The sequence below is a fragment of the Schistocerca gregaria genome, chromosome 1 (genome assembly GCF_023897955.1).
Source record: "Schistocerca gregaria isolate iqSchGreg1 chromosome 1, iqSchGreg1.2, whole genome shotgun sequence".
Lineage (NCBI taxonomy): Eukaryota > Metazoa > Arthropoda > Insecta > Orthoptera > Acrididae > Schistocerca > Schistocerca gregaria.
In genome coordinates this window covers 767,568,948-767,586,286 of record NC_064920.1, presented here as the reverse complement: position 1 = coordinate 767,586,286, position 17,339 = coordinate 767,568,948, and the positions used below count along the sequence as shown (strand labels likewise).

Sequence of the window (17,339 nt, the reverse complement as noted above, 5' to 3'; positions counted from 1 at the left end):
CAAGGCAATTGTAAAATGTGTTTTAGACAGGTACGTGCCGAGTAAAACTGAGGGACAGGAAAAACCCATCGTGGTTCAACAACAAAGTTGGGAAACTACTGCAAAAGCAAAGAGAGCTTCACTGCAAGTTTAAATGCAGCCAAAACCTCTCAGACAAACAGAAGCTAAACAATGTCAAAGTTAGCTTAAGGAGGGCTTGCGTGAAGCATTCAGTGAATTTGAAAGTAAAATTCTATGTACCGAGTTGACAGAAAATCCTAGGAAGTTCTGGTCTTAGGTTAAATCAGTAAGTGGATTGAAACAGCATATCCAGACACTCTGGGATGATGATGGCATTGAAACAGAGGATGAAATGCGTAAAGCTGAAATACTAAATACCTTTTTCCAAAGCTATTTCACAGAGGAAGACCACACTGCAGTTCCTTTTCTAAATCACCACACGAACGAAAAAAATGGCTGACATCGAAATAAGTGTCCAAGGAATAGAAAAGCAAATGAAATCACTCAGTAGAGGAAAGGCCAATGGACCTGTCGGGATACCAATTTTGATTCTACACAGAATACGCAAAAGAACTTGCCCCCCTTCTAACAGCCATGTACCGCAAGTCTCTAGAGGGACGGAAGATTCCAAATGATTGGAAAAGAGCACAGGTAGTCCCAGTTTTCAAAGAGGGTCGTCGAGCAGATGTGCAAAACTATAGGCCTGTATCTCTGACATCGATCTGTTGTAGAATTTTAGAACATGTTTTTTGCTCATGTATCATGTCATTTCTGGAAACTCAGAATCTACTCATAGGAATCAACATGGATTCCGGAAACAGCAATCGTGTGAGACCCAACTCGCTTTATTTGTTCATGAGACCCAGAAAATATTAGATACAGACTCCCAGGTAGATGCCATTTTCCTTGACTTCTGGAAGGTGCTCAATACAGTTCCACACTGTCACCTGATGAACAAAATTAGAGCCTATGGAATATCAGACGAGCTGTGTGGCTGGATTGAAGAGTTTTTAGCAAACAGATCACAGCATGTTGTTCTCAAGGGAGAGATGTCTACACACATTAAAGTAACCTCTGGCGTGCCACAGGGGAGTGTTATGGGACCATTGCTTTTCACAATATATATATAAATGTCCTAGTAGATAGTGTTGGAAGTTCCATGCGGCTTTTCGCGGATGATGCTGTAGTATACAGAGAAGTTGCAGCATTAGAAAATTGCAGCAAAATGCAGGAAGATCTGCAGCAGATAGGCACTGGTGCAAGGAGTGGCAACTTATCCTTAACATTTACTTCTGTAAAATATCTGGGAATATTTTTGTATGGAACGATTTGAAGTGGAATGATCATATAAAATTAATTGTTGGTAAGGCGGGTGCCAGGTTGAGATTCATTGGGAGAGTCCTTAGAAAATGTAGTCCATCAACAAAGGAGATGGCTTACAAAACACTCGTTCAGCCTATAAGTGAGTATTGCTCATCAGTGTGGGATCCGTAGCAGGTTGGGTTGGCGGAGGAGGTAGAGAAGATCCAAAGAAGAGCAGCGCTTCCTCACAGAGTTATTTGGTAAGCATGATAGCGTTACGGAGATGCGTAGCAAACTCAAGTGGCAGACTCTGCAAGAAAGGCGCTCTGCATCGTGGTGTAGCTTGCTGTCCAGGTTTCGAGAGGGTGCGTTTCTGGATGAGGTATCGAATATATTGCTTCCCCCTACTTATTCCTCCCAAGGAGATCACAAATGTAAAATTAGAGAGATTTGAGTGCGTACAGAGGCTTTCCGGCAGTAGTTCTTCCCGCAAACCATATGCGACTGGAACAGGAAAGGAAGGTAATGACAGTGGCACGTAAAGTGCCCTCCGCCACACACCGTTGGGTGGCTTGCGGAGTATAAATGTAGATGTAGAATTCTGCTAGTTGAATGTAGAAATGTGTTAATCATTGTTCATGGAATAGCCCAGTCAAAAAAGGCCAAAATATGTCGAATAGGGGGAAAAATCGTGTAGTTGCAAATTTTTATACTCGTGCATATGTGAGGTGTGCGTCCATTTGTGAATATGCGTGTGTGTGTGTGTGTGTGTGTGTGTGTGTGTGTGTGTGTGTGTGTGTGTGTGTGTGTGTTTTTCTTTCTGACAAGTACCTTTGATGAAAGCTCAATGTGTAACAGTTGTTTTGTTGTGCCTGTCTGCAATTTTATGTGTCTTCTTTATGGTGGGTAGCAATCTATCCTTTTCATGATATTATTTATATTCTAACCTGGACATCTGTTGCTTGATTTTCTCTAGGACTTATAGTTTCCAGGTCACAGGGGATGGAAAAATTGAAGATTATTAAAAATAAGTGTGGTAGAGTCATATTAACAGATAAATAGTGTTTTGAGGGTGTAAAATGATGGGGAATGGGGGGGAGGTTGGAGAGTAGAAGCACAAGGGAGGTGACTCACCAGAATGTAATCATGCATTTCCTCCTTTCATCATAGGTAGGCAAACTGAAGACGAAGCAGATGATTCCCCACTCCATCTACTCCACTACATCAAGATGTAGCTACAGTGCGTTTCACAATGTTACTCCAACCCTCTGCAGCATGCTTTATGAATCACTGGTGATGCTGTGTGCAGACATACAATTGGAGTGTTTATGTTCCAAAAAGTACATTAAAACTACATGTAATACCAATATTAGTTGGTAATAATACTAATGCAAGAAACAGATATGGATAGAACCTGTGTAAATCTCTGCACAATGTTCTACACTGCTAGAGGGGGAAATCGATTCTTACTCATCCTATATTGCAGCTGTAGTGTTCTTCTGGGAAAGGCAACTCCCCCCTACCCCTCCTGCCCTCTTATGAGCACTGCTCACTTTTCAGTTTACATACATAATATACCTCCCTATCCCCAGCATTTCATGTCCAGTTATCTTAAGGGAGTAGACAAAATAACTTCACTGAACTTGTGTTTATACAGTGAAGTTATTTTGAGTTTATTAAAATGACTACTTATTTACAATTGTTAAGGGAGCTAGTATGTGAAAAAGTTCGACAGCTGGAGCTGTCAGCTGCCCACCACACTGAAAGGCCTGTCCCGAGTGAAACATGCTGTCAATATTTATTCGATAATGATGATTTCATTCTGTCGACTCTCACTGTATGGAATACTTTCACTGCAAGAGAGCTGCCAAATGCATTACTCCAGTCTCAACTCTTCCAACATATGAAGAGGAGCAGAGGCTTAAATTGTCTTTCTCTGCGACAACAGTATGTCACCTAGATGGTATGGAACTTCAGATATTTCAAAATAAGTCATGCAGTATGCTACAGCAGACTACTATTCTAGACTCAAACAGTATCAGTTCCATTGCATCAAACATTTTCACACACAGCTTGGAAGATACACCGTGGACTCATGTTAAGTGGCTCTACTCAGTGCAGCTCACACTACAAATACCAGTGATTCCTGAGTGGAAGAGATTTATGCAGTCTACCAGTAACCAGTTAATAGTGAGAAAAGCACATTAACTTTATGGCCATTCATTAATTCACCTCCAAGTGACTACAACATGACTGCAGGGCTTTGCAGTATGGCACATTTACCAATCCAATCCCTCTGCCACCAACACTAATGAGGTCACTAATGACATCACACTTACAGATTAAGTGCTTCTCAGCCATTGTTTATAGGACCATATTTTACATAAAAGCTGACTTAACAACTGGAAATAAGTACTCATTTACTAAACTAAAAACTGCAATTACATATATTCTGTCCATAAGCATATCTTGTACTAGTATTATTAATAACTCGTACCTGTATTCCATATAGTGTAAATGCACTTTATGGAAAATAAATGCTCCCTGGCACACCTGTGCACTGCACTTGGACTAGTTTACTCCGCTGCAGAATACTGTGCTCCTGTACATGCTCAGCTGAACAATGGGAATTACCAGTTGTACATTAAGATCAACCCCTGTCGAAAGGCTGGTCATATTGACCCACGTTCTGCCCTGTGAACTTTGATGAAAGGCAGCTCTTCTCCATGAGTTTAATACAAGGCAAACGACAACTTCCTGTCCATCAAGACACCATTGTCCTCAGAAGAAACCAGTTTTGATAAAGAAAATCATCCATCAGAACAGCCATGGAACGGCATATCTCAGCTTAACTGAGTCATGGGAATGAGACTGGACAGTCTACTGGTAGTTCACATTGCCAGATCTTCCCCTGCATCACAAAGGAACCCTCTGCCTCTGGTCACTTGCACAGAACATGATTACGTACCACTCGTGGTACAAGCATAGATTGTCTTCATAGGTGGGGTAATGTGTGAAATTCATTAGCTACAAGTTCTAGTACAAAACTGCTTTGATAAGGGTAAAAGTGTAGGCCTGTGTTTTATTGGCTACGAAAAAGCATTCAATAGAGTACATTATAAACTCATGGAAATTCTCAAAAGAACTGATGTAGATGAGAAAGATATCCGCTGTATAGGGAATTTATATTAGAATCAGACAGTGCAGATTAAATTTGATAATGAGGTCACAGATTTGGTCAATATATGAGTATGTAGAGGAGTCCGACAAGGATGCATTCTGTCACCCCTGTTATTTAACTTATACTCTGAGAGTATTTTTCAGGAGGCACTTGATGATGTAGAAAAAGGCATAAAGGTTCAATTAGTGTATATCGATAACATTTGCTGTGCCGATGACACAGTATTGATAGCTGATAATTTAGATGACCTTCAACAACTTGTCAACATAGTAGGAGATCACAGCAGTACTCTAGATCTGAATATTTACATCAAAAAGGCTAATTTTATGATTGGCACACAGGAGACTGACTCATAAGATGCAAATCTACAATTTCAAGGGTCTGTAGTACAAAGAGTCAACAAGTTTAAGATTCTCAGAATCTGGCTTTGTGAAGATTGGCAAACAGACTTGGAAATAAAATGTTACATAGAGAACACCTGAAATGTCTTCATAAAATTTAGAAATATTCTTACAAGCACAGACCTAGACCTAAACCTTAGAGTCCGATTTGTAAAATGCCACATCTGGTCCATGCTTCTACATGGCTCTGAAGGATGGACACTAAATATGACAACAATGAAGAACTTAGAGGCCTTTGAAATGTGGATGTATCACAGAATGCTTAAAATACCGTGGACTGGAAGAATAACCAACAGCGAAGTACTGGAACAAATGTACAAACAGCGAGAAATGTTGACATGCTTAAAAGAAGAAAAGCTATACCTAGGACATATAGTGTGGAACACCAAATATATGCTTCTGCAGTTAATAATAGAAGGGAAGATTGAAGGTAAAAGAAGACAAGGGCAAAGAAGAACATCTTGGTTGGGCAATATAATGCAGTGGACAGGACTATTAAGTGTAGACCAGCTATTACATACTGCAGTTCACAGAAGAAAGACACATCATGTGGTCATCAACATCTATTCATGGATAAGCAACAGAAGAAGAAGAAGAAGAAGGGGGGGGGGGGGGTATAGCTCCATCTCCAAAATATGATTGTGGAGCACCCAGGCAAACCATTCACCCCCTTTTTTGTTGTTGCATTTTGCTTCATTTCTGTCTTTTTTCTTTCAACTTTCCAGCTTGGTTTTAAAGGAATCTTTTCTTTTCAGATGTTTGTTTATTTTGGTAAGTGTCAAGTCAAAGCCTTCTTATGTGTATCTTAGCTGCCATGGCACTAGTAAATTTGCAAAGCCTTTTAATATTGAGAACACAATCAATAATGGAAGCTTACTCTACAGTTCATATTGGATTGGTGTTTGGCGTGTGCTGAACATTCTTCCTCCACCAATAATCATATTGGCTATTTCTGAGATGGGCACCACCAAAGAAAAATGTGTTAGCGATCTCAGCTGGAGAGTGACTTATTGTGTCTGGCTTCCACTGAGGGGGCTAACATGTGCTCGGCTTTTTTCTTATTGAACTAATGCGTACTGTACATTTGTCTCTAAAATGTGTTCTAATCTACATATGGTGGGCAAGCACCCGATGTATGGATTTGCAGAATTGCAATGTGTTTGAGGCCAGATATTTGTATGCTGATAGATTTTGTAGTAGACATTTACGGAACAATAACACCTTTCAAAGAAAACTTGAACATTTTATGGAGACAGGCTCTTTTGCAAGAAGGTTATTTCATTGTGTAGAACCCCTGATGTAAAAATCGACTATTTCATGCATTGAGGACAAAAATTGTAGCAGTGACAGAGAAACAGCAGAAACTGAGAAAGTGAATCATGTTACAGTGCGGAAAGTGTTGTGAGCTCAACTCTTTTATACACATCAGCTTCAGGGAGTGCATGATCTTACGGAATCAGGGTTTCAATCCAGAAAAGCTCTTTCTCTACTTGGTTACTGAGGATGTATGCTCAGGGCCAACACTTTTTGTCTATAATCCCATTCACAAGACATCAGCATCAGTCTAGCATTAATATATGGGCAGGCATGATTGGAGACAGATTTATTGGAGCTTTCATTTTGCATGGAACAATGAGTGGAGCATCATGCAGTGCTTTTTTAGTAGAACATTTAAATATTTTGTTGGAAGAAGTTACACTACACTTACATCAGAACATGTGTTCTGTGCATGGCAGGACACCTCTTCATTTTGCTCTACAAGCAAGAACAATTTTAAATCAGCATTTCCCAAATAAATGGATAGGTCATGGGGTGGCAATAGCTTGGCCAACACTAATCAGTTTTGGGAAACAATTAAGGTACATAGTGCATTCAGGACCTATTGTGAAAGTGAAAATTCTTCACTAGCATATTTAATAAGGATTTCAATAGATACAGCAAACACCTGGAATATGGGAGCATATAAGACATCCCACAATGCGGCATTTAGTAACTTGTGTTATAGTTAATGGTAGAGATTTTGAGCATTTCATTTGACCACGAGAAAACAATATCTGACAATAAAATATAATTGTAGACCCAAGCTGGAAAGCTGAAAACAAAACAAAAACAAACAGAATGAAGCAAACATATAACAATAAAAAAGTGGCTACAACTAAGAAAATTAAAAAAAGTTGACCGTATATACACTGATCAAGCAGAACATTATGACCACCTACTAATAGCTAGTATGTCCACCTTTGGCATGGATAACAGTGGCAATGCATCATGGCATGGAAGCATAGAGGCCTTGGTAGGTCGCCAGAGGGAGTTGGCAGCACATCTGCACACACAAGTCAGCTAATTCCCATAAATTCAGAGGAGGGGGGAGGGGGGGGGGGGCGATGAGCTCTGACGTAATGTTCAATCACATCACAGATGTGTTTGATCGGATTCAGATCTAGTGAACTGGGTGGCCAGCACATCAGTCATAATTCGCCATTGTGTTCCTCAAACTGCTCCATCGCAGTCCTGGACTTGTGACATGGAGCATTATCTTGTTGAAAAATTCCACTGCCATTGGGAAACATGATTGTCATGAAGTTGGTGTATATGGGCCGGAACCAGTGTATGATAGTCCCTGGCTATAATGCTACATTGCACAAGCTCCATTGGATCCAGGGATGCCCACGTGAATGTTTCCCAGAGCATAATGGAGTTGCTGCCAGCTTGTCTACGTCCTGCAGTACAGGTGTCAAGGAGTTGTTTCCCTAGAAGATGATCGTTTTTGCGCCCCCTCATCATCATGATGAAGAAGGTATTATGATCCATCAGATCACACAGTGCTCTGCCACTGTTCCAATGTTCAGTGCCAAAGGTCATGTGCCCGTTTCAGTCATTGGTGCCGATGTTGTGGTGTTAACATTGACACATGCATGGGCTGTCAGCTGCGGAAGCCCATTGTTAGGAGTGTACGGTGCACTGTGTTTTCAGACACCCTTGTACTCTGCCCAGCATTAAAGTCTGATGTTAGTTATGCCCTTAGTTCACTGCCTGACTATTTTACCAGTCTGCCCTGCCCACAGCATCCGACATTCTGTAATGGGCTGTGGTCGCCCAATCCCACAACTTCTTGACATGGTTTCAGCTTGGTTTCACCACATGTTGAAGATACTCACTACAGCTCTCCTCGGACACCTGACAAGTCATGCAACTTCTGAAATGCTCGTACGAGATGCCAGGTCATCACACTCTGCCCTCGGTCAGACTCAACTAGATCGCATATCTTCCCCATTCTACATACGGACAGCACACCCACTGATACTAGAGGCACTGTGTGTGTGTGTGTGTGTGTGTGTGTGTGTGTGTGTGTGTGTGTGTGTGTGTTTTACAAGCATTCCTTCCCTGGATCACTTTGCAAATCCACCTTATTCACCTGATTTCTTCTTGTGGGATCACATGAAGAAAATATTGTGTACAAAACATCTGTTGAGAATAAAGAGAATCTCGTAGTTACAACTGCACTGACTTTGTCTTTATTAAAGAAATAGATGTTTCTTTTCTGATAAAACTTTTCCAAGTATGTGACCGTTTCATCATATTTTATGGACCACTGTTTTGGTTGCTGTGGTCTTCATCTGGATTGTGTTTTTCCCAATCAGTCAGTGCCATATTCAGATTTTATGTAGTATTAATGAATCCTAGTCCTAAAGTCAGCTCATCAAGCAGTGCAGGAAAAAAACACATTAAAAGGATATGAAAATGTGTAAGTTTTCAGAACCAATTGCTCCTTCTTCTGTCAGATGGATTGAAGGGAAAGTATCAAATAATCAAACATTGATTATTTTCCTTGCTATACTATTCCTAGAGTCAGTTTGTCAAAAATGCTATTGAAGTGTATTTTTGATTGCACATGCTAAACAAAGTTTCTGTTTCAATACGTACAACAGAACTTTGTATGACACTGTTGTGTCTATGTATAATCTGGGACTGTCACTTTGAACAGTTGCTGTGATTGTAGCAGCTTGTTACAAGTTGTAGAGGTATATGAAATTATTACAGACATATGCCTAGTGGGATATCTGTCATCATCAGCAGACAAACATAAAACTTGATGGAGTGTAACACACTGGCATCCATATTCAGGAGGGGGGCAGTTCAGATCTTCATCTGGCTATCCAGATTTAGCTTTTCTATGATTTACGTAGATCCCTTAAGGCAGCTGCCAGGTTAGTTACTTTGAAAGCGCATGACCAGTTTCCTTTCCCATCTTTTCTCAGTCCAACTTATGCTCCATGTCTAATGACCTCATCACTGATGATATATTAAACCCGTATATTCCTTATCAATAATAATTTTGTAATTGTTTCACTTATGAATTCCAATTCCCTACTTACATGAGGTACCTTCCACCATGGACTATACAATGGCCTGCAGAGTATATATGTACATACCTAACAAAACCTGATTTTTAGTTACAGTGACAGTTATGTAAAAAAATCTTTTGTGTTCTTTAATTTGTTATCTGCTCCATAGGTTGGAAGAGCTCTTGGCGTGTCAATATTGGACCTTTCAGGACAGAACCCATGGAGTCGCATACCCAATTCTGAGTTCCGTTCTCTAACTGGGATAAGGGACTGGCTGCGTGCTCATTGTATTCCAGAGCAAGCACATGGACACAAAATGTCAAGAGCTCAGAGGCAAGCACGTAACTCACAGCCCATCTCACAGGTAGGCGAACAAGTTACGCTCTTGGATGACATAAATATCAAGGAGTGCTGTATATGTTAGTTTTCATTTTGGCTGAAGAATTATAAATTCCTGTATCATTACTCGCACTACAAATTGTTTCAGTGATGTCTGCATTTGAGGCATGGTTATGTAGAATGTGATAAAAAAATTATTTTTAAAATGTATATATAATAGTTAAAATTGTGAGACTGAGATTTGTCCCATTTAACTTTAGTCTTTCGAGGACCGTATGTAATACTATGCCTTTAATATAAGGGACCATGCAAGATTTTTAAAATATTTTTTATATTAGAATGTTATTTTTGTAATTCTGTTATTTACTTGGGCTTTTTTTTAGTTTTTAAATCATTGTGTTCAACTGGTATATGATATGAAACAGTTCTCTTTCTAAATTGTACGGTTTTTTGACAAATACATCATTTCATACGCCTATTGTGTATGCATTCAGTTCTCCATCCATGCATGTTTAAGAGTTCCTGTTTTATAAGCAGCCTGCCTCTCTCAGGCTCTGTAAAGCATGCCAGTCAATATAAATAGAACTAATGACTGCATTTTTGCTGAGGATTGAAGTGAGAGAGTCTTTGCCAGGTTGCTGCAGCCAGCAGATCACCACTGCGGCCATCCAGTAGTGATACTGCCCTCAAGAGCATTCCACGTGTCCGAAGACTGGCTCCCCTCCCAGCAAAAGCTACCAGCAAGCTGAATGGTAACTGCCCTCAAGGCATTGCAGAAGAGAGGAAAGAAAATGTTTCAGGTTTCCCTGTAGGCACATCTCGTACTGTGTCAGATGTGAGGACTGGCCGCAGTTTCCAATCATCCAGAACCCCTGCAAGCCCATGTTCTCTACAGCGATGTCATTTAACTGGAACAAAGAGAGTCAGAGGTACTCCAGGTGCTGCAGGAACATGTGTTTTTAAGCAGATACTTAGTGTTAAAACTAAATGTGTATCTGTTGCTGCAGTTGCTGCGAACTCAAAGAATGGGAAAAATATGGTTAATGGAAGAGTACTTGGTAATGTTGGAAATGGCAAGAGAAGTGAACAGAATGTTTCTACCTCATACAGTCATTCTTCCAAAACAAGAGTGCCAAGCTCAAAAAATTCTCACGAAAATCGATTTGGATTTCAAGGTGCAGATATCCAAAAGGATAAGGTATTGTTGAAGCAGGTTTCTCGTGGAAGTGGCATTACAGTAGGGAGAATAGTAACACCCAACAGGATAAAAATTATTAAGGATGATCACAAAGCACTATGTGATCAGCACATAGTGAAACAAGGATCAAAACGTCTAAAAATATCCCCTGTAAAGGGTGATCATTCAATTTTCCATGCTGCTTCACAAGTTGATAATGGATCAGTGTCTATTGGAAATTTAAGCTGCAAAGGTGCTTTGTCATTAAATGCTGATACAGATATAAGTATGTTAAGAAGTTTTAATACTCTGGATGAAATACCAAAATTTTCAAAAGATGTTAATTATTCTGAATGTAACAGAGATAAGTTGCACTGTAATTCCTTAATGAAGGAAGATACTGATAATAGCTGCTGTCACTTGTCTCAGACTAGGAAGCAGAAACCACTCACAAAACTAGCAAATACTGTGGTTCATAGCTGCAAACATGAAGGTGATAATGTCACTGGAACAAGTAAAGATAAATATAGCACTAGGCTTGATAAGCAGGCTAAAAGTAAAACTACACACCTCTCACCTGTTAAAGTACTGAAGAAGTCACCATCATTTGGGAAAAAACTGAATACTGATGTGACAAAGAAACGAGTAAAAGTTTCAGTAAAAAGTCTCACTACAGTTGCTGCTAAGCTGAAAAAGTCATTTAGTGGAGAACTAGCAATAGACAAAAAAAGGAAAAAAAGTAAATCTAACAAGCTTTAAGAAAAAAACTATACTTTACTTGAGTAGCCTGTGATAAATGTATGAAATATGTTGAAAATATTATGTTTATATTGGAATATATTGATAAATCTTCATAAATATATTATACATTTTATTCTTAGCCTTAATCAATGTATATCTTTATCTTTGTGGAGAAGTCATGTATATACAGCCACAATACTTCAGGACTACAGGGTTTGATTTTTTTCACTTGCAAAATTACATTGTTGAGGTGGTAACTTCATACCACAAATGCATTACTTCTCTATGGGGGTAATTATTTGTTCTTGTGAGAATACTTTATTGTATTATACAATTATACCAATTCTTCTGTGAAGATTAATATGAAGCATTAATTAGTTTGTATGACACTGGTACTGAATTTTACCTGTAAGAATACTTCTGTGTTTACAGAGAACAAAAGATAGTTTCTATCTTCTGTGTACAAATGCTGCCACTGTCTTTCTGTTTCCTGTATGCACCATTCCTTGTTACTGATCATTGTTAATATAAATTATCTTAAACTATGTGCTGTTTGTTCATGTTGTTGCAATGTAATTGTTGTAGAAAACATAGTGTTCCGAGTACTGCGACTAATGTGTTTACTGCCTCAGTGTGTATAGTAAATGTGCAACAAAATGAATTTTTGAGGTTTTACCAGATTTTTTGTACTTTAGTGTTAATAGATAATTGATTTAGAGATCTGAATGCCCCTTGGTACTTAAATGATTTATCTACTAAAATAAAAATATAGTGTTGTTGTGCCCCATAAAATTAAATTTAGATAGGCTTTAATACTGTGAAACATTTTCAGGGAAATGTTTCATGCATTGGTACCTTTCAAACATAATCTTTTTCCACACAATTAATTGCTTGTGGAAAAGTAAGACTTGTGTTGTGAAAAATTTGTACTTGGTGGTTTATTGTTGCACCATGTGAGCACTAGATTGTTTTTTTTTTTTTTTCCAGATAAAAGTAAATGAATTAATTATATTGTCTGCCTTTTCTGCCTGTGTGTGTGTGTGTGTGTGTGTGTGTGTGTGTGTGTGTGTGTGTGTGTGTGCGCGCTGTTCACAAGCTTCTTTACTCATCTTTTACAAGTATGTAGAGGAAAAATAATTATGTGAATGAATCTTTGCTTTTATAAAAACAAAACACATCATGGTTTGTTGGATTGTAGTATTGAAGCATATTAAACTTAAAATGTGCTGAGCACACATGAAAATTATAAAACAGAAATTACTTGATTTTTCGGTGTGACATGTGCTATCACAACTATATTGTTAAATAAAAATGTACTTATTTTGTTTTTATTTTTATGAATGTGCTGTATAAGTCACATGCCATAGGTACCTTCATGGTAGACAACAATTAAACATAATTAAATATATTTTGGCGATGTCTGCCCTGACTTCCTGACCCATGTGTGCAGATTCCAAATTATCTATAACATTACATACCAAATAGGGCATGTATATAACCGCACACAAATGTACACACACACATTCACATAGTAAATAAATTGTTATTAGAGTACTCTTCTGGTTCCGAAATGGATCTACCATCAGTTTGACCATTCAGATATCATGGAAAAATAGTTATGCAACACTGTTGAAAACACTTAATGAATATTTCCAAATCTAATGTGAGATTGTAACAGGCAATAAGAGAGTGTTTTCCACAATATTGTTAAATTTTCCTCACTCTTTGTCAGATTATGTTCTGCTTATTTGTCAGAGTACTCTTTATGTAGCTGATGTACTATAAATATTCATTTTGAGCTGTCAGACACTGATGTCCCTGTAATTTAATAATCACCTTACCATATCTTAAACTGAAATGTGAATGGTACATACATTAAAGTCACCCAAATCTGTATTCTCCAGTAACTGTTAAAATACAACTCTGAACCCTCATGTGCAACAGAATTCTCCACTTTCAGTTATCATTGCATTATGTCTTGTTACAAAAGCAGAAAAGATATTTTATTTCCATTTGTAAATTTTTAAATTAATGAGTTCTCCTTCATATAAAAATATTTATGGTTGTGTACTAAAACCCAGAAATGTAAACTGGCTGTTTTGTAAAACTATTTCTTAAATAATATTTGTTAGAGACAAAGCATTCACAGAAATCCACTTGGTATTAAAATATCCTATGTAAATAAATTGTTGACATTTGTATACACATATATTATGTCAGTTTTCAAACAATTTCAAAACTTGACTGTTTCCTTTTCCCATTACTGAGTGAATATATTGTTGAAAATAATAGCAGTCACACATAAATTCATTTTTATTTCCTTATCAAACTTATCATTTTTCCTAATGTCCATTTGTATAACAAACTACTCTGTGTGTGTATGTGTGTGTGTGTGTGTGTGTGTGTGTGTGTGTGTGTGTGTGTGTGTGTGTGAGGAGGGGAGAGAGAAAGAGAGAGATAGTGGACTGAAATCTTATAAAAAGAAGACGAGATTCATTTTATTATATTGATTAATTATTTTGTGCATTTCAGACATTAGTGTGATTCATGATGTGCATCAGTAAATAAAGCTAAAGTAACTATATGTTCTCTTAATTTAATGTAGTTATCAGGTTCCATGGAAAAAATGTGAGCCATAGCTACACAGTAATGTAGGGAGCCATTACATAAAAAACAGAAAGCTGATAAGTAACAACACCAGAGAAGGAAAGTTGTTACTCACCAGATGCTGAGTCATGATAGGCACAATAAAAAGATTCACCACACACACACATACACAACTTGCACACACGTCTGCAGTCTCAGAGAGCTGAAACTACAATAAAATTTAAAAACCAGAAAAGATGATTATTCAAAAAATTACACAGAAAATACCATAAACAATGCATTACAGTGCAGTACTCTCAAACACTGCCAAGAACTTCTGTACAAGATAAAAAAGTAGACTACAGAGAAGCCTGTCAACCTAGATTTTAAAATTTGAGATTTATTGGACAGTTGTCAGTTACACTTGGAGCCTGTTAAAAACAGAACCTACATAATAGTGCAAACCTTCTGTACAATGGCTAGAGAAATGTTACCCAACAATGAACTGTTCTTTCCATCTAGTGGCTACTGAATGTTTGAATGCGTCCTTATTACATACCACAAATCCCTTGAGGGAGTAAATGTAAGGAAATAAAGTGTATTGCCTAGATATCAGCCTATACTTCCAGACTGGAGTTCTCTCTCTCTCTCTCTCTCTCTCTCTCTCTCTCTCCATCTCTCTCTCTCACACACACGCGCGCGCGCGCCCACACACACACACACACACACACACACACACACACACACACAGTACAAATTATGGATGACATTAAGCAATATATTTGAGCATACATTAGTGCACACACACATCTCACGAACTGTCAACATCTGGCAACACACACACACACACACACACACACACACACAGAGTACAAATTATGGATGACATTAAGCAATATATTTGAGCATACATTAGTGCACACACACATCTCACGAACTGTTAACATCTGGCAACAGACAGTGGGACTCAGTTTTCATTGTTATGCTGTTTTTGGAGACCAGTAATGTCAGGAACAAATGCATGACATTGCTGAGAATGGGACAAATACATTACATAATTGGTATGTGAAGCAGTGGAAAATAATTTTGTGAAGTGATGACATGGGGCACTGTGTTGGGCACCTCTGTATCTAGTTGATGTGCAATGATAGGTATTGATAATTGTGTTGTGATTACAGTATAATTTGGAGGAGGCTGTTTTCCTGGGATCAATGCTTTTGATTAATGGCAAAATCGGCTTGTTTTTATGGAAACATTTTAGGTAATAATATGTTGTCCACATATCTGTGAGAGAACTGAATCAAGCAGTAACACTCCTGCCCCTGTAGTAAGGACCACTGCCCCATGATTAAAAGACAATTAAATGGATTTGCTGGACTGGACTTCCCATAGACCTGATATGAGGCCCATACATCTTTGGGATGTAGAAGAGTGTCTTTTGCCTATCAAACAAATTCACCCTAAAACTCAGCAACAGGCAACAAATGTTCCTCAGGAAGAATGAAAAAAAATCCACTTTTCATTGTGTCACTCATTAGTGAAAACCTTTCAAAAGGACATGCTGCAGATTACTAGTTGCATGGTTGGTATCTTGAATGAATCTGCAGTGGATTTTAAGATACTTTTGGTTGTGTAGTGTAAATTTGAGTGGAATTTCTGTAATGTTTTATAAATTCTAACCACACTAACCTCCCAAAAGGCATCACTGATGTGTGCACAGGTTGTGTCATCATTGTACTACCACAATTATTATTATCATCATCATAGCTGAGTGGTCAGCACTACGGAATGCCATGAAAAGAGGCCTGGGTTCGATTCCTGGCTGGGTTGGAGATTTTCTCTGCTCAGGGACTGAGTGTTGGGTTGTCCTTATCATAATTTCATCCCCATCAACATGTGAGTCCCAATAGTGCATTCAGCTCGAAAGACTTGCACCAGGTGAGCAGGCTACCTAACAGGAGGCTCTAGCCACACGACATTTCATATTTTTTTTTTTTTTTTTTTTTTTTTTTTTTTTTTTCTTCATCATCATCATGTAATCGGACTTAAGAACTCTATATATGACTTATGACTTCAGTGGTGACCAGTATATCTTCTCCAGTGTGACAGTATGTCCTCCATAACAAAATCTTTGTTAATGGTACATGCCTTAGAGGAACCATATTCACTCCTTAGGATATAGTGATGACGGGAAAAAGTTTCAGTCAAAACTATTTCAGGGCGACAACATTCCAAGATATTATGTTTGGCTCTTAGAAGTATCTCACTTTATGTTGGCTTGAAGATAAGAGTGTTGGTGCCTTTTGAATATGTATTATATCTTTTGGCGCAATGCAAGTAAAGAAAAGAAAGTATTTATTCGATATGAGTGTAAAGTAGATAACTGCACATCTTACAAAGGCCTAATTAAGGATCTTGGTTTTCTTACAAGCACTTCCCAGTACATTATCCTGAGTGGTTTTTGTTTCTGACAATAAAAATGAATTACAGCTTAGCTTCGATTTGCATAATGAGAATATAAGACACAAAAATAATTTCTATGTATGGTGTGTCTCCAAGTCCAGAGTTCAGAGTGGAATTATGTACTCTGATGCAAATGTTTTGCACAAGCTCTCATCTAACATAAACCAAGAATTGTCAGACCATACCTTTTCAATATAAAATGAAAAATTACAGACTCCAATGAATTGGCCATTAAAATTGTAGGACCATGATGGTGATATGCAACTAATATCAAATTGGTACAAATTGTACTGCTTGCTTGGATATGCAAACTATACCACATGAAGTAGGTAGTAGAAATGTCCTTTTAAAATGCTGTTAATAAGAAAAGATTACACACAAGGTTTCTCATCCAGTACTCCATATTAGTGACCTCAGTAGTCATTAGACATCATGAGAGAGCAGAATGTGGTCCTCTGTGGAACTCACAGACTTCGAACGTGATCAGGTGATTGAGTGTCACTTGTGTCATACGTCTCTACGCGACATTTCTACGCTCCTAAACATCCCTAGGTCCACTGTTTCCGATTTGATAGTGAAGTGGAAACGTGAAGGAACACCTACAGCACAAAAGCATACCGGCCGACCTCATCTGTTGACTGACAGAGACCGACGATAGTTGAAAGAGGGTCGTAATGTGTAATAGGCAGACATCTATCCAGACCATCACAAAGGAATTCCAAACTGCATCAGGATCCACTGAAAGTACTATGACAGTTAGGCAGGAAGCGAGAAAACTTGGATTTCAGGGTTGAGTGGCTGCT

General features: G+C 38.3%; 1 protein-coding gene across 2 annotated transcripts in view; it reads left to right on the top strand.

The window, feature by feature from the left end:
* LOC126268178 (cytosolic carboxypeptidase-like protein 5) overlaps positions 1-13,793 on the top strand; it is a 167,609-nt gene extending 153,816 nt beyond the window's left edge. For both annotated transcript variants that reach the window (XM_049973779.1, XM_049973787.1), the window contains 2 exons: positions 9,400-9,594; positions 10,204-13,793. In XM_049973779.1, coding sequence (XP_049829736.1) covers positions 9,400-9,594; positions 10,204-11,505 — 1,497 coding nt within the window. In that variant the 3' untranslated portion in view covers positions 11,506-13,793. The remainder of the gene's footprint in view (positions 1-9,399; positions 9,595-10,203) is intronic.
* Positions 13,794-17,339: the final 3,546 nt, after the last annotated feature.